The sequence below is a fragment of the Myodes glareolus genome, chromosome 5 (genome assembly GCF_982192425.1).
Source record: "Myodes glareolus chromosome 5, mMyoGla1.1, whole genome shotgun sequence".
In the NCBI taxonomy this organism is placed as follows: domain Eukaryota; kingdom Metazoa; phylum Chordata; class Mammalia; order Rodentia; family Cricetidae; genus Myodes; species Myodes glareolus.
Window position 1 is genome coordinate 77,533,407 of NC_142030.1, and position 27,682 is coordinate 77,561,088.

At 33.8% G+C, this 27,682-nt stretch overlaps 1 protein-coding gene across 3 annotated transcripts in view; it reads right to left on the minus strand.

The window, feature by feature from the left end:
• Brinp3 (BMP/retinoic acid inducible neural specific 3) overlaps positions 1-26,365 on the minus strand; it is a 391,171-nt gene extending 364,806 nt beyond the window's left edge. The window contains exons 1-2 of one of the 3 annotated variants that reach the window (XM_085688142.2): positions 25,824-26,365; positions 5,406-5,691 (exon numbers count right to left, since the gene is read on the minus strand). In XM_085688142.2, coding sequence (XP_085544268.1) covers positions 5,406-5,641 — 236 coding nt within the window. In that variant the 5' untranslated portion in view covers positions 5,642-5,691; positions 25,824-26,365. Of the gene's footprint in view, positions 1-5,405; positions 5,692-22,788; positions 23,159-24,133; positions 24,429-25,823 lie in introns of those variants that run through there. The other 2 variants (XM_048431005.3, XM_087906438.1) reach the window with 2 other exon arrangements.
• Positions 26,366-27,682: the final 1,317 nt, after the last annotated feature.

Here is a 27,682-nt window from a genome sequence, read left to right on the forward strand (position 1 = left end):
AATGTATTTCTGAAATTAACTTGTGACTTCTGCTCCTTTTTTGTTTAAGTATGGTAACAGCAATATAACTCAACATAAATTTGGTTTTTAAACATTTTGGATTTTTTTGTCTTACTAACATTTTAAAAAATTTGGAATTTTCTTTATTACTGAAATAGAATATTATTTATTGCCAATGATATTTTAGATCTTTTAAACTTCACTGAAACCAATTACTTTTTTGAAATTAAATTGTATATTTATAACTTTAAGTCTTTAGAGTGACATTTTGAGAACTTAAAACATAAGGTATGTTAACTTTATTTATTATTTTGAAATTACTAGTGTGTTGGAATAAAGTCAAATTACATATTCAACATACACATTTAAAAGAAGCATACTATATATTTTTGCTTTACAAACTGTACAAAACATAAAATTTATATTCTAATTATTGGTATGTTATTTTTCTTACATTGCTTTACCTTGTAATTCACGTCATTTATGAAGAGTATGAATTAACATTTGTGTGGGAATCACAGTTATTAAATTTATATAAAGGATTAAATATAGTTACTTGATGTAGGTGGATCTTCTTTATTTCTGTTGCTTTCATTGTTTAATTAATAAAGAGACTGCCTGGCCTGATAGTTCCGAACATAGGTAGGCAGGGAAAACAGAACAGAATTGTGGGAGAAAGAAATCAGAGGCAGGCAGACTCCATGGCTCTCCTTTCCAAGATGGACACAGGTTAGAATCTTCCCAGTAAGCCACAACCTCGTGGTGCTACACACATTATTAGACATTGGTTAGATCAATATGTAAGGGTTAGCCAATAAGAGACTGCAGATAATGGACCAAGCAGTGTTTAAATGAATACAGTTTCCCTATAATTATTTAGGGTAAAGCTACCCGGGAGGGCAGCAGGAAGCAGCCTGCCGTTCCTTCTACAGTTACTTCCTCATTAGGTGGTATGGCTTTGTGCATACTTGAAGGGAATTACCAAACTCCCTCATCTGAGGAGTGAAACTTTGTTTCATGTGACAATATGCAACATGCTCCAGTTTGTATCTTGTGGCAATTACCAGCTATTTATTTCTTTGCATTTCTTAAAATAATTGCAGTTTTGACTTTCTTAAAATCACATTTTGCCAAGTTTTATATTTCTACAATTTTTATTTTGGGGAAGAGTATTTAATTGTTTATTTATCCACAGGAAGGTTATTTTAAAATGTATATGATGTCTTTTTATATATAGCTATTTTTTCTCTAAGAATTTTATATTACATTTAGAAACTTACTATAATGGAGTTGAGAGAGCAAGGCAACACATGATAGTACATGACAGAAGACAGAGGCTAACTTTGTGAAGTTAGTTCTCTCCTTCTACCTTTATATGGATCCCTATCAAATTCAGGTCATCAGAATTGTGGGGCAATGTTTATACTTATTGGACCATCTACCTGGCTATATATAAATTTGTTAAACTTCTATTTCATTAATTTTAACAAAATTGCTTTTGAATATCTATTTAATTTTTAAAGGTTTTTCTTGACCTTAACATGACCATTATTCTTGGTGTGTGTTAACCATTTGGGTTTATGCATGTAGGATTTTCTAAACATTATGTTCCAAGTCAAAGTTAGTATCACCTAAGAAATATGGTATAACACTTCAATATCATTTTAAAGCAGCTGTGCTTTCTGTGAACATCTTTAGATGAAATGATTTTACTTGACATTTACTCTTATTTTACTTTGTCTACTTATCTCACCTTACCTAAACCAAATTCTTATACATTTACAAACTCTTGTCTTTCCCAGATCTGTTTCTTTAGATGTCACAGCATCATATAACATATAGAAGTAACCAAGTGTGCACATACCAGTAATGTTTATAGGTGTGTTTAATATTTGGGGAACATTTGTTTATGGGTAAGGAATAAGAATAAGTGCAAGCTACCACTGAGTTTTAAGATGATTACTAATTCTATTGTTTGCTAAATTTAAACATTTGTGCTTACTTCCTTCAGTAATGAGGATATCTGATCAAAGTTCCTACTTATTAAGACACAGTATGTTTATTTCTATTTTATGATTCAAGGTCAAACATTTCTTCAGTGTAACTGGTTTTGTTACTTCTTTTTCAGTATTTTAAAGGTTTATTTATTTCTATTTTTGTGTGTATGTTTGTACATTTTGTCTGTATTTTGCCTATGTATCACAAACCAGTTTGGTACCCACAGAGGTCGTAAACGATCACTAGATCTCCTAGAGTTATGGATGGTGTGACTCACAATGTAAGTGTTGGGAATTGGATCTTGGTCCCTGTGAAAGGTGTCATTCATTTTAACCTCTGAGTCACTTCTATACAACCCCTTATTTTATCTTTAAATGTTCTACCATTCGCTTCTATTTTCCAATCATATGTAAGCATGAATTCTAGATTACATCTCCATTTTTAACATGCAACCAAATAAAAGAAGTATCCATATTCATATTCTACATGCTCCAGATCCTGAGTCATGGAGGACTCCTGGAGTCATTCATATAAATCTTCAATATGAATGCTCGTGCAGTTTTGCTTAGACTTGCCACGTTTAATAAGCAAAAAAATTGACAACTAGTTCTATTAAAAAAAATAATAAACAGCAAATATATTTACCATTAAATATGTCACAATATTATAGAAGAAATATTTCTCAGACAAATATATACCACTTTAATCTTGTCAAGCATGTTCCTAATATTGCAAAGGGAAGGTATTTGCAGTGTTACTACCACCAAAGGGAATTGTCAGTACACACCAAAGGCAGTAGTGTAACACAGAGAGGGATGCAACTCTTATATGAGACATTGCTCCCCTGATTCCAGGAGCAAAATTCGATAGTAATTTAAATGTGCTTCTATCAAACAAATATAGAAGGATAAACGCTTTATTTGTCAAAAAGTTTTTTTGATAGGGGAGGAAACAATGATAATTGCTCCTTTGGTGTGTGAGAACTGTGATCTTTAATAATTTCATCTTGCTCTAGTATTTGAAGTGAAAGGGAAGCTATGCCTCCAGAAAAGGACATGGGGTGAAGAAAGATAAGGGCAAGGAAAAGAGATTTGACCTAATTATGTTAACATGCCATGCTTAATATGCTCGAAATTCAGAGCTAATGCCTTCCAGAAGATTTGGCAATATAATATGCCACATGAAGGAGTTTATCGTGGTTATAAGCATAGTAGATCTGGATGATTACTTTAGAAAATCATATGGCCTTAAAATGATAAACCAAGTAGATAATGTTGAATATATTAATTTTCCATCTGTTTTAAATATTCATAATTTCCATATCAGTATTTATGGAAAATATATGCAAAAGTTATAAAAAAGAACTCAAAACTTATTTTCTCTGTTGGGAAAGGGTTTTCCTGACTGTCACTGGCTGTCCACAATCTTGCTCCTTAGACCAGGCTCATCGCAAAGTCAGAGATGTGCCTGCCTCTCTCTAGTGGCACACACAGCTAATGCTTAGCACCTAAAACTTATTTTTGGCGGTAAATAAAAGACAAAAGTAAGGACAACCCCTATAAAATTAGTCTAATAACTAAATCTGAGATTCCTACCCTTTCAAAATGGAAGTCAGTCTCTTCAGAATAAATTTTTGTATCTATGGCATTGTATGGAAAGGTAAGCAATGTCTCTACCCTTAAGGAAATGCTGGTTGGCAAAATCAAGTACCTCTTGGCACCAACACTGAAGAACTTTAATAAGAGTTTACCTTATTCATTTCACAGAATTATCAATAACCATTGCATTGCTGATAAAGCACATGAGCTTTTAAATTGTTATAACCCAGGTCAAAAATAGGTGGGCCTTAAATCCTCATTTTGAAAATCTACTTAGCATCTGAACATGTTATTTAAGCTACAAAATAGGCACAGGAGAGAGGCTAATAAAATTACTTTAAAAAACACCAAGCAGTACATGAGCTTTACAGAGCCTCTCCACGTGTTTTATGTCTTTCAGACTTTGAAATACTGTGACCCAAATAATGATTTTGATTCAACTCAAAACCTGAAGAAACATATGGAATCTGTCTGCTATTCACACTTGATTGGCTAATCAGTCAAGTCACCGAAACTCATGCATATGACACCTTAGATATCCAGACAGAAACAGATGCCAGCACAACATAGACAAATGCTCTGGTGCTACCTGCCTGCCTGTGAAAAGTCTTACATGGCTGAAGTGTTAGACATTCCCACAGTCCTAAAGTCAGTTTTCTTTAGTAAGTCTCTGAAGGGAAGATTCTTAATTAAGCACATATACATAAAAGCATATGCCCAGAAATCTCATACACTTTTTTGTCTCTGACAAATTTAGACAGAAAATTCTTAGTAATTGTCACTTGGTTTAAAACTTAGAATAGCATTCTTTCTGCTTCTTAGACCTGATAGTGCTTAGCATTGACTAAGGCTTTTTTTAAATTTTTTTGAAAGTTCAGCCATGAATAAATATGCAATGCAAAGGATACTTAGTATCTTCTTCTAATATGGATTACAGATAAAATTTATAAATTTCTCATGCTATATAAAAGAGTATGCAGACCTGAAGCATAGTGCCCTCTGGTGCACATACTGCATAAAATAAAAAAAATATTTATATAACCTTATCTGAATGAAACAGACACAAATATAATAAAGTTAAATTTGATTCTTCATAAATGCCAACAACTGGGAGTAATCAACTCTGCACTGAAGGTACACAGAAACGATCCAAAGCTATAATTTGCATAAACAATCTTAATGACAAAGATAAATATGACCTAATTGATTCTAGTGACCCCCTGGTACAATGAGCTATTTAATACAATCTCTGGGCTGTGTGGGAATAAGCTTTATTTTAATAGATGACTTCTTTTGCACAGCTTACTTAGACATCAAGTTTAAAGGACTGATAAAGTTAGCAGCCTTACATATTAATCCTCTTCGGGCTGTTTGCTCTCATGCCCATCTGCCTGGAGTTCCTTTATAGTTATACCTTTGCTTTTTCTCCAAGATTAAGAATATAAATTACATTCTTGTAAAAGAGTATCAATTGGCAGAACTCAGAGGTTTGTAGAAGTTTTCATTACCCTTTAGGCTGAAGAAAGCCATCAACAGATACAAGTTTCAAAAGTAGTTTTCAAACATGTGAAATTATAATAAGAAATAACCTTCAAGAACACTGGCATGTATTCTCAAAAGTGAGCGAGTTAAGAAAATAGTTAATTATTTTTCTATAATATGTCACACTTGCAAGCAGTAATTTTAGATGGCAAGAAAACATCCCTGTGGTGTTTAGTCAGTGATAACTGTCTTGAGACTTTCCATTTGAACAACCCTTATTTACACACAACCTCCAAGGAGGATATCTACAATTGTTTTTCTTCATACCTGTATATCTTGTATCTTGTGCTAAATCCCTGTCGGCTTCTGTCCACAAAATCTGTATACTCCTGTGAGCGATGGAAGGGTCCCTTATCAGAAAGGAGCCAGTCGAAGGGGCTTGTGGCATGCTGATCAGAGACAGCAGCAACCGCTAAAACCCAGCAATGAAGACTCAGTACTATCCACTCCCATAGAGCCATCAGAGAGGAGAATTCAGCACCAGCTCTGCGCCGCCATATCATGCTTCCACTGGGGACTTAGAGCCTTCATCCTCTCAGCTTTCCCTCAACACCTAGACAGAACACACAGGCAATTAGTTACCCTGCAAGAGACTCTCCATCAGCTGAGGTGCCGAGCTGGCAAACTTCTCTGACTTTAGTCTACTGGATGCTTTTAAATTAGATAGTAGCAGATGTGACCAGGAAACAACACAAAATTACTTTTACATGGCTACATATATTTTATACTTTGTATCCAAATTTCCATTTCAATGGGAAAGAAATAATTATATAAATTATAAGCTATATAATAACAATGTTATCAAATGAATTATTCATTAAATATCTGAAGCAATAATAAGCTTGAGTAAATATTTATTTTTCTGTTTAACCTATAAAGTTCTATATGATCAAAATAATCACCTTTACTATATTAATATGCAAAAGAATATTAAAATGTATTATAAATAAGCAAATAAGAACATAAATTTTAAAAATATGTACAGCAAATATAATTTATTTTTAGTGTTTATTTTGGGATATATTTATACATACATTTAGATGTTTATATCCATAAAATTTTGGCATTAATGTGACACAGTATGTGTGCGAATTTTGAAGACATTCTCATATTCTGCTTATCTCTGTTATCCACTTTATTTGAGGCAGGAATTTTTGTAGTTTTATGCACTACAGATGCCAGAAAAGCTGGCCCAGATTTCAGAGAGTTTCTTTCTCTGTCTCTCTTCTCTCCAAGAGAGTGCTGGGTTTTTAAACATGCATACTCATACTGTCATGACTTGCTTGATTTTTTTTTTTTACAACAGAGCCATAATCAGCTCTTACAGTTATGTCAGGGTATCTGGATTTGTTTTGTTTTGTTTTCTAGATATTGTCTCACTGTGTTGACCAGCCTAGACTCCATTGCAGTATGTCGGCCTGTTTCTTAACCTCTTGAAACTGGATTAAATGTGTGTTACCATACTTAGATCCTCTGTCAAGTTTGAGAAATGAATTTGAAATATTTTTCTGATAATATCTACATAATAAACACAGCCTAAAATATTAACTCTAAAAATATAGAAATATACAAATATCTGTACAACCAGGTGGTACTAAAACATGCCTTTAATCCTAGCACTAGAGAGGCAGAGGCAGGTGGATTTCTGTGAGTTCGAGGCCAGCCTGGTCTACAAAATCTAGTTCCAGAACAACCAGGACAGTTTCACAAAGAGACTGTCTCAAAAAAACATTACAAAATAAAACACAAAATATACCAAATATCTGAACATTTTCAAGCATGTATTTATAGACAGATGATAATAGAAAAAAGCTGAATTTTTATGGCAGATGTATTTATCCAACAATATTTTTTTATTTTTATATTTTCTTAAAAGACTTCCTTTATACTAGAAAAATTTATAATTTAATTATTTCTCAAGACTTTAAAACATCCACATATATCTCGGTCTTATTCATGTATAATCTTACATAGTTCAAATGTACACAGAACGTAAACTGTGTATATTATTAATGCAATATGAAATTGCATATATTACATTATATTCATTCAAGAATAAATAAGAGATGTATAATCCCAGTTTATACTCCCAACATGGAGTACTGAAAATAATTCTTTACCAAATTGCTGGTATGCAAAAAGTTGTATATCATGTGCAATATTTTCTAGAAATATTTGAATTTAGTTTCCATTCTCATTCTTATTTAAATGGCATGATAAAATGTTTATATTGTCAGTAATAAAAAGTTTTAGTGTAAAATCTTTACAAGAAAGAATCCTTCATGATATAATCAAAATTCACAATAGTAAATAAAATACTGTAATTGTTTGTCTATCTTCTACATTCAAATGAGAATTTGATAGCTTTAACTTACTGTTCTAACTGCACATCCACATTTTTAACTTAACCTAAACTGCTCTGATAAAAAGGCATACACCAATGATTTTGTCATTAAAAATCTCTAATAATTGTAACAAACCATATAACTTAAATTATCAATGTCCCAATTTTGCAATCTACAAACTTACGAAAACAATGTCTTCACAATATATTGACTTTACTAATCACATGAATTAGCTCCACTGTGGTGATTAGGAAAAGGTCTCTTTTGAAAGCAACATTGAAAATTATCATATGGAAATTCATTTAAAACAATTTACTATCAGGTCTTATATGGTATGATAGGTGTAAAATATGTGAAGAATTTCATGGCCTCTGATAGTTTGTAAACATCATTCTCAAATCAGTCATTTCAAAACTTCCAAAACTTTCCAACGTAAAACTTGTATATTTATATATTCTCTTACTTATGTGGGAACTATCTCTTAACAATTTTGAGGTTCATTTACATTTATTAACTCATTATTTTGTTGTACTATACAGTGTAATATCCCTTTGTCAAACAAATATCCTTCATCTTTGCCAATCAAGCATTCATGAATATCTATTCCATTTAAAAAAGAATTGCATGTTTTATATTCCAATAAGAAATTTTATTAAACAAATGAAGTCACTATATATATACATATACATATATACATATATATATATATATATATATATATATATATATGTAAAGAAACTGTTTTAGATCTGTATTCAATATCTAATTCAAAGGAAATAACTTTGCTTGAAACAAATTCATAATCACGCTGTCTTCCCGGGCCTTCTGATAAACAAGTAAACTGTGAAGAAGTCTGTTGAAAATTTATAAACAAAGATGACTAATAGTTTTTAAAATGATACTTCCAAAGCATGATTACATCATTCTAATTCACGGAGAACAATTTTATAGCCTCTGGATAGTACGCGTTTTTCTACAGGAGCCGGCTCTGAAGCATGATGCCCATGGTAATGTGCCAGGACGCTCTGAGCTGCCCTTGGGTCTCATTTCCTCATCTGCTTAGGGTTTACCTCATCAGTGCTTTGTTACTGAACTGAATGATTGGCATCAGTCCTTCTATGAAAGATGGTTTGATAACGTAGTTTCCAAGTTCTAAAAAGAGCTACTTTCTGCTGTGCTTTGCTGAGACAGCCGGAGATATCAACTGAGAGTAACTGTATTACTAAGGATGGACAATCACAGGATACAATAATAAAAAAAAATCAAGAAAGAAATAATCAAATTCATCAAGATTTCATTCTCAAATTAGGAAGGCTGTAAAATGATCTAGACAATGCCATAAATAATTTTTGTGATTATTTTGACTAAAATTGGAAATAATAATAATGCCAATGCAAAATGTTTTCTAGAATCTCTAATTATATTTTTTAAAGATATTACTAAAATAAAATGAAGAAAAAAATAAGAAATAATGAAAATCAAACTATAAAATCAAGACTTTATATTGCAATATGTATTCTTAAACATTAGCATTCGTAAAATATTTTCTTTCACAAAAGGAGGTAAATATTTATATAGCTTGCTTTTTAAAGTATTTGTTACATATAATACTCTCAAAACCTCCATTTTCACATATTAACAGTCTTTGTTGATTCTTTCATGTTCTAATTTTACTTGCACAATACAAAAGATCTTAACAATCATTGCTTCCAAAAAATACCAAAATGATATATGCCATAATATGAATATGAATATATAAATAATAATATGAATAATATATTTCCTTTAACCACATAATTCCTGGAGATAGTAATAATTACTCCCTAGTTCTCTGTGATCTTGATCCAAATGTCAAATTTTATGCTTATCTAAATTAAGGATTTAAAATGTATCTGAAATTAAAAAATCTTTAAAAATAATAGGTTATCTCATATAATATTAACATTGAAGTTCTAATACGGCAGAAAGTATGACTATAAAAAACAGTGTTAGAAATTGACTTTTAGAACTGTTTTTAACTCATGTCCAAAATATTTTAAAAATATAATTCTATCACACATCTGTATTTAATTTCAGGCAATGGGACAACCCATGGACAGTTGATGGATCAGTATATTATTAACATTCATTCTCTCTCACCCATTCCCATCACCACTCAGTGTCAAATGCACACACATAGTCATAATGTTTAAGAAACAGTGAAAGCCAGGATGGCATCACATATTTCTAGAAGACTAAACACTGGATTCTAAACATCCCACCATGTGAAAGCACTGAAAAAGAAAGAAGCCTTCACATCTATGTTTAGCAATTCAGAGACTGGCAAATGTAAAAGACTGAACGCTTTTCTCTAGAGAGTTATTGTTTCAATCCCACTGTGGGATAACTCAAAATTTAGAAAGTTATAATAAATTGAATATTGCAATTCATCTACAATGCGTAAAATAAAGGTGGATGTAAGCCATGTTAGGACTAAGAAAAACATTTTTCTGCCAGACTTATACTATGAGTATCCTGAACAGAAACTGGTTCTTTCCCAATATCAGCAAATGCTTCTAACTGCAGAGCCATCTTTCCAGCCACAAAGCATTCGGTATTAAAAAGGCTTGACAACACATAAACGTGATTAAAATTAAGTTCCAAGTGAGTGAGAATGGTTATCAAGATTGGACATGTTACTATGATTGGAGAAAAAGAAAAACATATTCCCTATGCCATTTTATTTATTTAAAAAAAAAAGCAAATGGTCAGTCACGCAGTGGCGGCACATGCTTTAATCCCAGCATTTGGGAGGCAGAGGCAGGTGGATCTCTGTAAGTTTGAGGTCATCCTGGTATACAAGAGATACTTCCAGGACAACCCCAAAGCTACAAAGAAACCCTGACTAGAAAACCAAAACCAAAAACTAAACAAAACAGAAAGCAAAACAAAAACAAACAAACAAACAACAACAGCAACACAAACGCATTTAACACCAAACAGATCTTCAAGATGAGTCAAACATGATTGTCTTGCTAATACACACTGTGTTTTCAATTTAATTTAAATAATAACAAAGTGGAGATCGAAACTAGAAAATTTGAAATGCCTTTCCCTTAGAAAAGTCATAAGGATGGATAATTTTGAATGAACTCTGTAATTAAGTTAGAGACAAAGAATCAGATTTGCTAAATATTGTGCTCCTCACGTGGTTTTTAAAAATAAAATTAACGGCTACAGATCCCAGAAATTATAATAATCCTTTTCATCAATGTTCTCTTATTTTGCTCTTTAGAAATGTATAATGTTATGTGTTAGTACATTTTAGTCTATTCTTTAGAAAAGTGAGATTCATAGTAAATAAATTGTCATCAGAGCAAATATTCAGCAATAAGTGTTCCACACAAGTTGATCCATCCTCTCTCTGTCCCTTCACACTATCAAATAATTTGAAATAACAGCAAGAGGAAATGTGCTTTAAACAGTGTTTTCAGTCTAAAATGAAATAAAACTATAACCTTCAAGAGAAAAAGAAAATATAATTAGAATATTAATTCAGACTATTATAATCAAATAAGATGAATAAGTTTGTGTGTGTTTATGGAGCTCATGATTTGCATTATCTATAGTTTTTCATTAAAGTGAAGGTTCAAGATAAATATGATTATATTTTAAAGTATATAGCACAAGCAAGTCAGAAACCCTTTTCAGGTTTTATGCTATATACTGCTTTATTAAAAGTTGTAATAATGAATGATCTGACATATTTTGTGTGTGTTCTTTTCAAAGAAATTATAAAATTCATCTTACAGGTTTAGTTAAATCAACCTTACAATAAAATAACCTTCAAAATAAATATATTATCCAACAAACCTATACCAGAATTAGAGGTACATAATGGTAGACTTTATAAAAATTCTCTAGAGTGAAATTAAAACACACTTTGTTGAATTGTATCATAAATTTTGATTAAGGTCATTTTCATCTTCGTGTTCAAAAATGATCAAATGATGGCAAGATATATATTGTTTCTTTTACTACCATTTTATAGAAAGACTCTGAATATAAAAGTGATAATGGATCTGAAGAGATTGCTTATCTAGATAAAAATTAATAATTATAAATATTAAATTTGGTACCCCCACACACCTACATGAACATAGAACATCAATTCTCTATGTGTGTGTGCATGACATTCTTAGATTTGCGTGTATGTTGGCTTAAGGTTTTGAATCCCCTTGATGTGTGATGTTACATCACTTTATTGCTGTTGCGAAATACTGATAGTCTACAATTTTAGGTTTGCAATGTACTAAAACTGCTAATACTTAAATTGGGCATTGGGTTTTAATAGGTGATGAATTTCAAAATAGTATAATGAGCCAGAATTTGTCATTTAATTAATACAACATATTTATGAACATAACACAGTCTTTACCCTTATGTGTCTTCTTTGTAACATAGCACTTCCCTCTTCACTTTCCTGGAAGTGTAGAATAATTGCTCTATCTCTGTGCTTTTCCTGAACATAACCAACTTTAATGTGTAAAAGTGGGAAAATGGTCATGGTAACATTATCCATCACGGTGTCACTGACATAAATGAGAACAACAAAAAACTTAATGTAGTTTTAAACAGCTATAAATTACAAAGAGAAAAAGATCACTCATAACAGCAAAGTCACCTAACTACTTATTTGTGGACTAAATAAAAACATTAATATATATATATATATATATATATATTATGTTAGATAATATATAGAATATATATTCTATATATTCATTATATTAGAATATACATATATTCTAAAATTCCTTTGGAATATATTGTCCCTATCAAATTTATTATTTAGTATAAGCTGCAAAGATCAAAATTGAAACTGTATTAGATTAATTCTTCTTCAGGAGTATTCCAAATGTTTTCAATGTGCTGGTGATAAGATCTACAACAATTTTGTTCTTATACTTTGAGTACATGGAGTCTTCCTCCCAAGACTGACTAAGATCATCCTTTGGAACCGAAAACAGTACTTTCTGTTTTGTACACAGTAAACTTTTAGCACTTGAACTGATTTTAACTTCTTGTCTTCTAACTTCATAGACTAGTTGACTATGTCTTGCGATAGTAGATAGATATTCCCATTATTTTTATCTAAGAATAGCACATTGTTGTACTTTTTTTTTTACCTTTTCTTCTCTACTCCATTCAGTTTAGAAAGTTGAACTTCCTTGTAACACTCACATTATGTAGGCTAAAGCTGTATTTCGAAGGGTATCCTTCTATTCATTTACCTCTGTTAAGTCTTGATTTCAAGGGTCTTTTCTCCTTATTTATTTTAACTCAGAAGGGAACACAGTGCCTCTGAATTATAGCTTTAAGTGTTTTCCATCTTAATGAGGGTGAGTATTCCCCTGGGAAGTACATACTGCAGAGTGAACTAATCTCCTGGTTGATCCTGTCAATACAATCTTGTCCTACCAATAAAGAGGACATTAAATGCTGCTGCCTAATGGTAAGACTGATTAGAAAAAATGAAGAGAAGGTGAGTTTCATTCCCTATCAGAATCCAGCACAGGGCAAAAATACTCTTACCAGCAGAATATGTGAGAGCCATTTGAATAGCCAGATAGCACTAAGACATGGGTGTTTCCTCGTGGGTGAGCATATAACAAATGATGTAAAATTCATGTAAATCATAACAAACAATGGAGCAAAGGTTAAACTAAAGCTCTTTAGAGACAAATGTTTGAAAATTTATTTGTAGTTAATTGGATTAAAATCTAGTTTTCAAAGAAAATATGAGAAGGCACCGATGTTACTAGTATTTGTTACTCTTGAAGAGAATCTGGGATTTATGCTACGTTACCACATGTTGATTCTCAGTTATTCATGACTCCAATACCAGGAGATCCAAGACCATCTTATCTCCTCCAGGATCACCAGAAATGCATAAAACCCATGTACATATACATGCAGGGAAAGCAATCATACACCAAAAGTAAAATATTTCTTTAACTAGAGTATGTTTGAAAAGCTCTAAACCTGACTTCAATCAGGCTCTTTTGAATTGTAGTTTCATAAGTCCTCAATTGGGGTCTGCTCTAGTCATTTCTGGAAGCGTTGTGTGCTGAGTACATTTTCAATAAAACTATACCATCAACAGAGTGGCAGTGTGTGTATTCAGCTGGGTTTCTCATCTTCAACCTTCCTGGTGATGTCTCATCACTTTGGAAGAACACTGGTGTTTTAAACCAGCATTTTCCCTCACCTGCTCTTCCCTTTGTTCATTTGCCATCCATTGCTAACTAATAGGCTACAATTCTGTTCTTCTTTTGTTTTGTCTTTTTAAGATCTGAGTCAAACATGATTTTCTTACTATAAAATCCCATTTAAACAGTCCTTCAATACTATCTTGCCTTCTCATAAAAATTCCATGAATAATTTTAGAGCCGACTAGAAATATATTATAATTAATGTATTCTAGTATCAGAAGAGTGAAAGAGAAGACAACCTAAGATAAAGGTTAAAAGAATATACATGTAGGAATAGAGTGGAGAGAGCAATTGCAGACATTAAGATTCAAGGTGCCTTTACCGTTTTTCCTTTATTTGGCAGAGTCTTACATCTTTGTAGCTTATCAAAGCAAAGCATTTCTGATCAATAAAATAATTTGTCACATATATGTCATTTTGAAGGAAATGTGCAGAGCGTGGCTGAATTCATATAGTTTTACTCAGCAATATACTGTGTGCAAACCTATGAAACACAGAAACCATTATCATTTTGTCCTAGATTTCATGAACCATATCCTCAGGTATTCTTTAACAAAGACTTTGAAATACTTTAGAAGTTAATGTTATTATGAAATTATTTGCAAAATGATCACTGCAAATTTGTTCAGCAAAATAAATTGCACTTCTTTAATTAAGCTCATGCTAGTATTAGTCTATTAACAAATAACTATAGTGAAATACAGTCAGGAAACTTTAAAATTGGGTCACCAACTAGACAAGAGTCTTGTGCTGTGAACAGACCAAGAATAACCTCAGAGTTTATCAACTCCGAAAATAAACATCACTATATAATCAGAAGTTATCCAAAAACTTAAATAATAATGTGTGGTCTAACAACACATACAGAAAAATTTAAATTTATGGAACTTTTTTGGAAGATACAGTTTTTAAAAAGTTAAAAAAAAATCTCCTGATTATTAGGTTAATAGCGGAATTCTTTAAAAGAAAGACAATAATTTTCTGATATTTTGATCCAGGCATAATGAGATTAATGAGGCAATTTGTCATCTTTCTATTTATATATACCTTTCCATTCATGGGGTAATTCCAACGTATTTCACCCAGCATGAAGGATGGACCTATGACTGTTTTATTTACTAGCATAATTTTAGTATTAATAATAAACTTCTAGAGGGTGAAGGACCTTGCTAAATGGGACATCTTAGTATTATCTAGAAAATACAATTAATTTCAATTTTTAAAAAAACAAATTTTTTAAAAAATTTTTAAAAAACAAATTCAATTTTTAAAAAAGTATTTATTGTGTCAATTTCATGTTTTAATAATTAAAATCATGTGAGTTACTAACGAAAATGTTACTGATTCAAAGTTGCTAACATGTTTTGTTCAAAAATAAATAGGATGAGTCACCTAAAGTTAAAATTCTAACCCTTTTTCTCAGAAATTTTCTGGTTTCTTCATGTATCTTTAATTTTTTCCTTTAATACACACAATAAAAATATATTTTGTATTGGCCTTTCTTATGATGAAGCAATAAGGAATACTCATCTTTAAAGGTAGATATATTTACAATACCAAAACTAGACATCCATGACAATGAAATGAGCCTCCAAGCACCTCATTTCTCTTAATGGATTACTGAGTTTTGAGTATTCAATTAATAAAGAATTGTAGGCATCTTTCTGGTCATTTCTTATATCAGTAATATTTCCTTTGTTGTATTCTTAAAACTTCACATACACAATTAGTCAGCTATTCAACACATAGTTGCTAGAAATCAAAAATCAAAACGAATCAGAGGTTATGTCCAGTAAGCAAACTAATTCCGAAAAACAGGCTTAAAAATTTGTCTAGTGTTCTCCAGTACCTTCTGTTCCCTAATCTGACAAGTCATGCCAGAAATATTCACATTTTTAATTGAATAATCTTTTCACCAACCTTAACGTGAGTGACCTGTTTGACAGGCATGCCAGGTACTGAGATAGGATCACAGCTCATCGTATTTGTAAGATATTCAGCTGATAATAAGTCCTTTGCTTTTGCTAACAGAAAGCATCTGATAGCATCACTACTCCTCAAAATAAAAACTTATTAAATTTGATATTTTCAAGAATAACTTTTTTCAAAATAGTAATTTAAGATCTACAGTAATTGAACCATTATTATTTTTAAATGATGATGTGCTAAAATTGGATAGAAATCAGTATAAGTGTCCATGAAATAAAGACATATATAAAATAGTTTTCATATTTGAATAATCAGCAAGATTTTCTAGAAAATTCAGAAAATAAAGAATAAGGTATGTAATGTTATATCTGTTGATTAGAAAAAAATGACTTTTAAGTAGGGGTGCTACTTTGTTACACAATGCATGTTGATTTGGAAATCAACTTGATAGAACATGACAGTAATTATTTCACAGCAATAGACACAGGAATAGTTTCTACTACACTTACCTGATGCCTAATTTAATGATTTCTACATTTTAATGAGCCGATTATACCAACAAATACTTAGGAAATAGTCATCTTTAGCTCAGACACCTTTAAAAGACAGCAAAACATAACAAGTTTGGCTAGTTTTATAGTGCCTTAACTATGTAGGAAGCAGATGGATAGAAACCTTTGCTTGTCTTATGTACCAAGGATCATTGAAGATAAACAAATCTTTAAATAGGTCATCATTTCAGTTCTTGGAAGCAGCTGCCTTTTCCTTGAAATCAGAATTGATTTCTTCAATTATCAGCTGTCTAGACGGGTTGAAATGTGACAAAGGCAGTAGTGGTTTTCTGCTCCTCCTCTAGTCTATGATCAACACACTGGAAATTGTTACGTCATCTTGCAAACTGACTGGATATTGACATGTTGAATTTTAAGAGTCTTATGGTTGGGTTAAAAATGCAAAGGAAAACCATGTTATAGTTTCCTATAATTACAAAATATGATTAAACTTTTTCCCCATAGATAGTTTACCATTCAAGCATAGAACTGTGTGTAGCTATATTATCCAATAAATATTGCTCACTTACAATGTCAGGAATCCATTCTTTGTATTAAATCTGTGGAAATTTACTGATATATTGGAAAGGGAAGGATGGAGTGCTGGAAATGCTTGAGACCAGAAATGTATCGACACACAAATGAGTATAAAAGTTTCCTTTAACATAAAGGAAGTATTAATATTAATTTTGAAAATTACATAGAGTGTCCTTCAAAAATAAATTGAGACATTTTGTTTCTTCACTATAAATTCCAAATCTCCATTCTCAAAGATTAGAACCACTTATCTTTGATCATATTCTGAAACAAGTCAGGTAGGTTTTAGTCTTCGACTGACTTGGAGTGGTGGGTTGAAACATTGAAATAGATGCATTCCCTAAATCTTCAAAACAGATTTTAATGTATTTTTGTTCATAAATTAGTTTAATCTGTTTTGAATGTTTATTTTATGGGTATTTGTAGTGGTATGTTATTTGTATTTTGATAAATAAATCTAATAATACACTACTGTAGGTATTAATGGTGTTGTGTGTGTGTGTTTTTTTGTTTTGTTTTGGTTTGGTTTGGTTTTTCAAGACAAGATTTCTCTGTGTAACAGTTCTAGCTGTCCTGAAACTAGCTCTTGAAGACGAGTTTGACCTCAAAATCAGAGAGATTCACCTGCCTCTGCCTCCTGAGTGTTGGGATTAAATATGTGCCACCAAAGCCTGGTGGGTATTGATGGTTTTGTTTAGATGCAACATAGGCCAAAACACAGCATCAGAGTCCCTAGAACTGGAGATAAAGATGGCAGTGAGACCCTGTGTGTGTACTGTAAATAGAACCAAATTTCTTTGTAAGAGGAGGAAATGGTCTTAAACACCGAGCCTTGTCTTGAGTTCCAGCATCTGTATTTTTGAAAACCAAATTAACACATATTTTAAAGCCTCTATTTTGAGCAATATTAGTAGTAACCAACACCAATCTGCTCCTTGCTTTTATTGCCGGAGTGGATTGTTTTCTAAATTTAAAAACATTTCATAATTTTTGGAAACCCGATCCTTCTTTCTTATTATTCCATATTATAATTACTAAAATTGCTTATCACATTAATGAAATGCACCATAATTATGTCTTTTTATATAAGTGACTGGTGAGATTAAGAATAAGAAATTCTACTACAATAAACTAAAGTCATTCTATTTCAATGCATTGGTAAATTCTATTTTGGTATCCCCAAAACATTGAGAAGAGCCTGAATTAATGAGCTCAAGGTATGATTTTGCACACATTTTCAGTGTTACATATTCAGACTTTTATGGCTTACCTTATAAAATTGAAGTGATAGTAACTATTCCAGTACAAATTCCTACTCCAGATAAAAAAATTCCATTTCTCAATGTACGTTTAGAGAGTTTAATTTTCAGAATTAATTTTTTAAAACCATGAGGTTTTTTATTCTCTAATGACATGATTTCCATTTGAGTACATTACATTTCTCCAAATATTCACAACTGCATGAGTTTTGTTTTATATTTCCAATAGATGTGATAGGTCTCAAATTAATTAGCATATTTAATAGAAACCCCAAAACACCAGAATTCAAAGTGTGCTTATATCAAACACTGCACATTAATTACTAAACAACGTGAATAAACATGATTTATTTTGTTTTATTTTGTTTTGTTTTTCAGACAAGGTCTCACTTCATAACTGAGGCTATTCTAAAACTACATAGCCTAGACTAGCTATCTTTGCAACTAGAAAATTCTCTAACTTTGGCGTCCTAAGTGTTGAAATTTTAGGCAAAAAAAATTACGGGAAGGGATGCTTTTAATTTTTAATTGTAGCAACTGAATCAACTCACAGTGTTCAAGCATATTCTTTAATATAATATTTTTGAAAAACTGGTTATGTTCATGGATCTCATCTAAAATAGTTTTTAAAAAGTTAAGGTATGAAAATGATTGTTTCGTGACTAAAAATATACTGCCCATTATTTCAGACTGAGCAATGTAAAATGCATGCTTACTCAGTTCTGCTCTTTCCAAAGCAAGATTGTTTTTTAATAGTGTAATATTCTAGAGATAGATTTTAAAATTAACAAGATGCAAGAGTCCAGAAAAGTTAATAAAAGCTAGCTCAATCTTGATGATGTTGGCTGATAATCACAGAATTCAGGAAGAATAAGTCTATCTGTAACTATTCCTCCACGATAAATCTATAATGGAATTTAAATGAAACACACCATTATAAGAGAATAATTCTTACATAGCAGAGCACTGTAATGCCTTTTAATGCAATGTTCATATATTTATTAGTTCAATCAATAAATGTGTATTTTATAGATTTAATTTTCTGGAAATATAATATGATAATTCCTTTATTAGCACTTAAGGAGAATTTGTTACAATTTGGGTGCTCTTAAAGACAACTGAATCTGGATAAATTAGGATTTACACATTAAAGAATTACTTAAAATAATATGTATAATAAGTTACACTGTGGATAAACATTTTAATCTCTAAGTGTGATAAATCATACAAATAACATTAAGACTGAAAAATAATAGATTGAGAATTGTTGCTTACTCAAGTAAGGAGATTTTATATCACTTTCAGCATCTCAGTTCACACTTTCTTAACTAAAAATAAACCTCCAAACACACAGTGATTTCACCACTAAGTAGGTAGTAATGCAAACTGTCCTTCAAAAATGTATTAATTTTGTGAATTTATCTTTGGGAAAAAAACTTGTTAAAGAATGAAAATTTTGTTGCTTTGAATATTAATTAGGAGACAACACAATTTTTTTTATTTTTTTTCAAATTAATTTATTTTAAAGTGCAGCAGATTCATAACTTATAAAATAATTGCTTATGAAATTTCTGCAATTCGGTAGGAATATCAGCGATAATTAAATAGAAATGTTTTTTTCCTTATCAGATATTCTTGGAAATAATAGTTATAAGAGCTTTAAAACGTTATACACAAGTATATTTGCAGACCATTGTAAAAGATTACCTTTGCCATTTGATACCATCAAGAAATCAAAGAACTGTTCCTAGTGAATCCTTCCAGATATTGATTGGATAGAAAGGCCATTAGTACACAGATTAAATTTCAACTTCTAAGAATCATTTTTTATATGACAGAATAAACATTAGTGTACATTCTTATTATTTAAGCACTTGAAATTGTCATTTCCCAAATAATAAAATTAGTATTTTTTTCTCTTGCACTCAATGGGAATTTGTTAATTGTAGATGCTCAAGTTATGAAATCATAAAATAAATATAGTGTTACATCAGAATGCTATTCTGAGGTACACCGCTTTGTGTCTGAAAAATAATCTCCAAATAGTTGCTAAATTAATACACCAACAGTTCAGATGTCAACCCTCCTTCATTTTAGTAAAGTGAATATGATTTTATTTTTTAAAAAACTAAAAATTACAATATTTAAGCTTCTCTATTTTGATAATATTATATAAGAAGATTTAATTTATTTGAAGATAGAGATCAAACTAATAACATAAATCTACAAAGGATTAGCATTTTCTTTAATTTAAGGGCTATAAGAAGTCAGTCTACCAAAAGACTATCTTATAAAAGTATCTGTCTTTTCATAAAGAAGATAAAATTAAATTTAAATATCCTCACAATAAAATAATAGCTACTAGGTTTCAGCAAATATACAATTTTTCTTTTTAAAAAGTGCATAATAGTAAAACTCAGGTGACATCACTGCACAGGGACCAAGAATACTTGATATTTACATTAAAAGTAGTTGCATCAACATTTTTTCTCAAGAAATCATAACACTATAGTGACACTAAGAAATTCACACATAACAGAATCTTTTGTGAGATGAATTATGTTTTTTACTTCAATTTTTTTGTCTTTAATTTCTTTAATTTTTTTCTTGGCTTGTCATTTGAGAGCATTCTTTCCTCTCTGTTATTCATGGAAGAAATGGGAACAATAAATAAATATGGCAGGAAAAAATGTTAGTAGAACAATGTAGACGAGTTAAGACTAAAGTAGTGATGTAGGAGAAGGTGCTGTGTCTACCAACACTTGACCTTTCCCATGTCCTTACTCTTACAGAGCTGAAGCAGTACATAGGGAAGAGTTTTAGATCAATCCAAATCCTGAACATAATTACAAACGCATTTCAGGTTTTCTTTGAAACGAAAAAGAAGTTTATGCTAAGCTTGCCACATGTTCTTCTCATTGTACCATTTATCCTGAAAATATTTAAATATTAGTGTTAATTTTCTAAAATAATAATAATTTTAGAATATTTCTCTAATCAGCATTGTAGTGTAGCGATAATATGAACAGAATAAAATAACAGTAAGAAATAAAGGATCTTGACATGGTATTACAATGGTGGCAAGGTTGAGAAGAATGTTACAAGGTTTAGAAGGCCCACCACTTTGTTTCAGTTACCTCTTGCAAAGTCATGCCTAGGAAGAACTACTCAGGAGAGCAACTGTTTTGCGTGTAAAAACACACAAGTCTAGCAATCCAGTAAATGAAATGGTAGGGAGAATTTGTGCTTGTTTATATAATATTTATGTGAATCCTTACATTTAAATATAGAGACGTCTTTCTACATATATCTGATTTTCTTAGCTGTTGTACACTAATAATTATATTGAAAATAATCAACAGGTGCTATAATTTATAAATCATACATTTATCCTTCAATATTGGGTTTCCTTACAACTAAAAAGCCCATAAGAAGATGGTATCATACATGTTTCAGTTCAAAGCAAATAAAATTGATTCTTATAGGATATCCTGCATATCTTACTTCAAGATTATTGTTTAAATAATTAAAATGTGACATAAATGTCTTCTCCATCAGTCCAAAACTGGAGACAGATACACATATCCACACAGAGACACAATGAGTGTGTTTATTATAACAGAACTGCAGAGACTAAAATACAAAAGAATTGACAAACTGAAATGTGTGAAAACTTTCTCTTGTGGGATAAAAACTCACTTTTGCCTCAAACTAAAAGTAAAAAAAGTACTATTAACTTTGCAATTTTCCCACCCAGAGTTTCAATTATTCTTATTTATTCAATAGTTTATCAGTGAGCATTAGAAGCAGAAAAATGACTAAGAGATTCACATCAATAAATTCAAACACTAAAATTATTTCCACCAAGAATGTAAGAATAATCTTTTTGACAAAATGCTATTAGCAACTGCATAATTTAGGATGGTGTCTCATTAATTTGTTGGGTTTTATGCTTCACCTTCTGAAAATTCTTAGTTCTTACAGCTATAAGCATAGTATAAAAAAAGAAAACATCAGTAATAATAATAAGCATTAGACCATGCCTGTATATTGTCATTTTAATTGACATTTTAATTGATGGTGGAAGAAATCTACTGATTGCTCAAACTACATATCTACAAAACTTTGAATAAAAAAGAGGTATGTTTGGGATGTGTTTCCATTTTCTTCTCATTTCTTTTTCATTTTTCATCTGTCTCTCTTATACTTTAAGATGTCTGTACCAGGTTCGTGTATAACCCTGCCTTTGGGCAACTTCCTCTCCCCCTCTAATTTTACAAATCTAACCCAATAACAAACATGAGTATTTTTGTTTTCAAGATTGAGAAAATAGAACAAGAATGTCCACAAATCATTCTCTTAAAAAGTCAAAATGACTTTTCTAGTTCAAGAGGCCCTTAATAGTTCTCCAGGCACCCTCTGTATAGAAAGGTTTGTGACCCCAGCAATAGAGGCAGTTCAAGGCATTTCAGTAACTGCCTCTTCCGTATCTCATTATGGCTATCCACCCCTTCCTCTCACTCTCTGCCCTCCCAATCACTGCCTCTCACATAGGTGCATTTTATGATTTTCTGCCACATTTTAACGTTTGAATAAGATCACATTAAACATTTAAATGAACACAATCCAAACTTTAAAGGGTATTTAACGTTTACATGAATGTGAATATTAAGAAGTTGTGGAAGCTAGGACCATCTGAAAATGCATGGATTCTGTAGCCTGAAACGAAAACAGACTATGCAGTTGATGATATCGTACAGACATTCAGTCCTTACCTGGTTAACTCCATGATGACAAACAAATCCAAAGAAAAAGTCCCCAGAATCTGAATCATCTGTCTCCAGGCTGCTTGACAGCTTCACAGCTTGGGGCTTTCTTAGCTTGCATATATTTGACTGGCTCTCCTTTGCAAGCAAAGCTAGGGTTAATTTGTAACCCTGGTCACCTCCTCCTCTTCTCTAACAGCTGTTTGGCAGCTCACACAGCAGGGAAAGTGCATTTTACCCTTTCAAATGGAGCTTACACTGCATCCCTTAGCCTTAGTCCACTTACAAGGAGGTCCCTGCTCTGAAGAACTGATCACGTTCTGGACCTAAAGGAAAGTACAAGGCTTTGTGCTTCAACTCTTAGAGACTAGGGTAAGCAGCCATCAAAGACTTCAACTCTGCCACTGTTTGGCTACATTCGCAGCAGAAGCCTGCAGCCTTGAAGTGTCACCCCGCCCCCCCCCCCTCGGTGGTCACCTCCGGAGCACAGTGCCCAATAATAGGTCTTATTTCTTTTCACCCCACCTCAAAGAAAAAGGGTGAGCAATGCAAAAGGGAGAACTTTACAGTGGCTTTAGCATAAGCCTGTAGTTCCTAAACCTCGAATTGCAGATAACATTGCATTCCAAGCCTTGGTTCCAAGTTGAAAACCCAACTCACTTCACCCTACCGCTCTCTGGATTCTGTGAGTTAGTGAAGGAAGGAAAGAAAGGGGTGATGACGGTTAGCAATACTTTAACATTGATCAAAAAAAGTCCTTCAGCTTATCCTAAGCCCTACTAAACAAGCAGAAAACAAGGCGATCGGGGCTTTACAAAACAGTCATCCTGGAGAAGTATCGAGCGCTGTGCTTAGATTCAGCACATGAAAATAATAAAGAAATTGCAACACAGAGAGATGTTAAGAGATTGCAGGAAAAAAAAACAAAACAAGTCTGTCTTTCCCGCAGTAGAGGTTTGGGGACCCAGGAAGACTGGACAACAGGCATTGCGGGGGGGGGGGGGGTGTCGCAAAACCCTTGTGAGCCCACTCTCCTCGGTAGCAAATGTCCACCGCGAGCAGCAGGGCTGAGAGCGCACCCTGCGCCAAAGGGTCGGGGACTCCATCCCTACCCTCTTGCTCCCGCACCAGAACTGAGCCCTGGGCCAGTTAGGCAACCAGGCATTTTGCTCTCTATGTCCCTAGAACCCAGGAGGCTTAGAGGTAGCTAAAAGCAGCGGCAAAATCTCCAGACACAGTCGCCTGTTGCTAGCCCTCTGGTTAAAGCATCCTTGGCTGCTAGAGCCTGTTTCTTGAGTCAGTTCCCCTCGTACAATACTGAGCTCAGGGTTCTAACACAGCAAAACGCACTTACCTAGACAGCGAATGTCTGTGCCTCACTGTGCCACACTGATTAAGCAGAAAACGGTCTGACTGCACTGAAAGTTTTCTCCTCTCTCTCTCTCCCTCCCTCCACCCTTGCGCAACAGCAGTAGTCCTCTAGAGAGGATATTTGAATTGGCGAATTACACCAAAGCCTCGTTTCTTCAAATGAAGTCACGGACGCTAATGGCACTGGCTTGTCAGGCAGGACGGACGGAACTGGCAAAGACAGCAGGTAGAAACTAGCTCTGGGTGAGGGACGCCAAGAGGTGCAGACCACTGTGTCAGCCCCAAACCCTCTCCTACTCGGTGGGAGGCAAGGGGGAAAGCCCAGGAATCTGAGAGGAGGAGGGGGATGGGGCGGTGGTGCAGCTGGAGTACTTTTATGTCTAGAAGCTTAAAAGGCTTTTGAATTAAAAAGAAAGAAATCATTGCCTAGATTTGTCGCAGGAGCCATCAATGACTGGAATAGTTCTTTCCCAGAAATTAAAAAGACCCCCCCCCAATTAACTTAGGGAAAAGACAGTTGAACAATAGAACCTCACCTCCACCCACCCCAATAAAGAGGGAAAGTCCAGAAACTTATCCTTATTTGAGAGTTTGGGGGGGGGATCACAGAATATCCCTCTCTCTGGGTGCTTTACAGATTACTGACACATGCAGATTTGTGTTTGATAAATATCAAACACTTGCCCCAGTGTGAAGTGAAAGCCAACATTTAAGTGTTTCTCATCACAACTAGGTGGCATAGGAAGTGATTGTCAGTTAAAGCCCTTAGAAATGTTCATGAAAGCACAAGGCAGGGACTATATTAACATACTTATTAAAATCTGAGGGCAGGGGTGGGCAAGTGAGAGGAGTGAGGCAATTACATTTTTCATGTAAAGCCCCTCCCTGAATTTCAGTGCATTAGAACCCAGATAATCAGTGGCTTCTGATCGCTCTCTTCATCTGAAGGGAGACCTCCCTGACCAATTAACTGTTTGCCAGTTTAGTTCACAAAACCTGAAATGCATTGCAAAATGCTGCCTCAACAGGAACCACAATGACCAAAATAATGTGCTCATGTGTGCTGAGGCTTTTGTATAAGAATTATGCCCTCAAAACTCAGACTCCTTTCCTTGCAATATAATAACATGTTAGTGTCTAGGTTCCTATTCAATCCGAAAAGACACACTTTACCAAAGTCCCCCCTCAACCATTCACATGTTTAGGATGCAATAAGCACACACTGACCTGGACAACCTTCTGAACATCAGAGAGACTAGTGAACTTTTTTAAACCCAGAAAGTCACTGCTCTTTCAGGCATTTTCATAGACTAAGAGAAAAGAAAATACCCTTTCAAATGGTACAACACTGTGTTCCAAGAGCAGTAAATTGGTAAGAGGTGATGTCCACACTATCTGATAGAGACTTGTAGTACAAATGAGAACTTTCTTTTTTTAAAAAATAAAGAAAGAGGTATTGGTATTGGAACTAGTCTTTGCATGGACTACATCTTACTAGTCCCATCATGTACTAATGGTCACATAGGTATCGGTACTTGCAAATTGAATGTAACTATAGCCATGCAAAAAAGGGGGGGAGAGAAAGGGGGGGAGGAATCTGCTTATTTAAAAATAATAATAATAACACTAGTATTAAGTTACAAGTTGCTCACCACATGTAAAGAGATACTTACCAGAGGAAATTTCATGAAGCAAGATGACAGTGAGAGGAATATATCCAGGATTCAAGGAAATATTCCATGGTCTTCCAAAACCTTTTAGGTCTGTGAGATGCAGAGCGGCAGGACGTGGAAGTATTCAGCAGTTTTTGGTTGCATCTAACCAACAGAGAGCCAGTTATTTGGGGGTCAAGATCCCCAAAGTAAAAAAAAGGCAAAATGTTAAAGAAGTGATTTTTACTGGGGATGGGTTGCAGTGGAGCCTTTTCTGTGATGATCCTCAGCCAAATAAATTTACCGAAATCTGTGTCCCCACACAGTGAGGAAAGCCAGAAGCTGGGTAAGCCACCGCGAGAAAAAGATGCCTAACCCAAACAGATCTGCAAAGAGAAGTAAAAGGATGTGTTGAAGATAGGGAGTATAGAACTAGTGAGCTAGGCTGTAGTCATCCTCAGAGTGCAGCAGCAATGATTTAGGCTGCTGGGGACGATCCAATGAGAATTCAGGAGAGCACCGCTTCGGAAATCCTGCAGGGTCTTCCCACTCGGCAGTTCTTTTCAGAGTTTACCTGCGCCGGGAACGTTATCATTAGGATTAATACTATTCCATCAGTGCCTTTCACTAGTAGTTCCCTGGAACCCCTTCCCTCGCAGCAACTGAAGGAGGCATAGTAAGAAAACCTGACATAACCCACACCCCCAAATAAGCAAGCAGAACGGGTTTCATTGCTTTGAACAAATCGTCAGCGATTTTTGCATTGACAGGGACTGGGAGAGGAATGGTTGAAGGTTCTAATCGCTTGAAGGATTTGAGGGCGCTATGCTTTGGAGGGTTAGCAAGGGGATCCTGGAGTGGGTGATGGGATGCTTAGGCGGCAGCAGATCTCCTAGGTCCCAGTTTCTTGATCAACCATGCTGCCTGTGTTTAAGGCAATTGATTTTAATCCGGAGCCCCAGCGCCAAACCATGCTTTAAGAAGCTAGATTTTAGGACAGTCTGAGGACCTTCCCTGGTCCCTTGGGGGTGTAGTAGGAGAGATGCAGGAGTGGCGGTCTGTGCCCTGTCTGCCTTGCATTTGATTTCTGCAGTTACGGAGCTAAAGTAGAGAAACGGCTTTGCTGTGGATTGCATTGTCGTGTCATTTTCGTGTCCTGATACCGCATAAACGATCACCTGATCAGCAGATCGATTGGGTAAGATTAGCCTGATCTCGTCTCCCGTTTCCTTTCTGTGACCCCATTCTCCCCCCCAAATCTATTCCTCACCCTTTTTTTCCCTGCCCCCCCCCGCCCCCGCCCTCTTGTCTCCCTCCCCCTTTCTCTCTCCTCTTCGAAATCTACGGGCACTGTGGAATTGCCTGTTTGACTGAAAGACCTGATAACTCCGCAACTGATTTATTTTTTGATCAAGGAATGAACATCACCCCGCTGCTGAAAATCTTTTCTGAGGGAAGATTCTGGGTCCTCATCTTTAGGAGTTATCTGAGTGACCCAGAAGATGTATAGAAAGTACAGTCAGATAGGAGTCTGTAGACCTGAACTCCAGCTCAGTCTTGCTCTGCACCCTGAAGCGTACAAATTATGCATCTGGAGGAGGTGGTAACCTGGACCTAGATTTATTTCCCGTAGAAACGAGTTGCTGAATGATAGGAGGGCTAAGCATTTACATGGGTAAAAAATGTTCTTGGTAAGTAATTTTATTTTCTGCGGTTAAAAAGACAGCACATTGCTTCTTAGTTACCCATCCCCCACTCCATTCATTCATTTCCTCTCTGAATGTAAATCACGGAGAAGCTGGGTCAGTGAAAATGTTCTTTTCCTCTTTCCTGGGAGAACAGAAGCCAGCTAGTGTGGACTTGAAGGGAGAAGGGGCCTT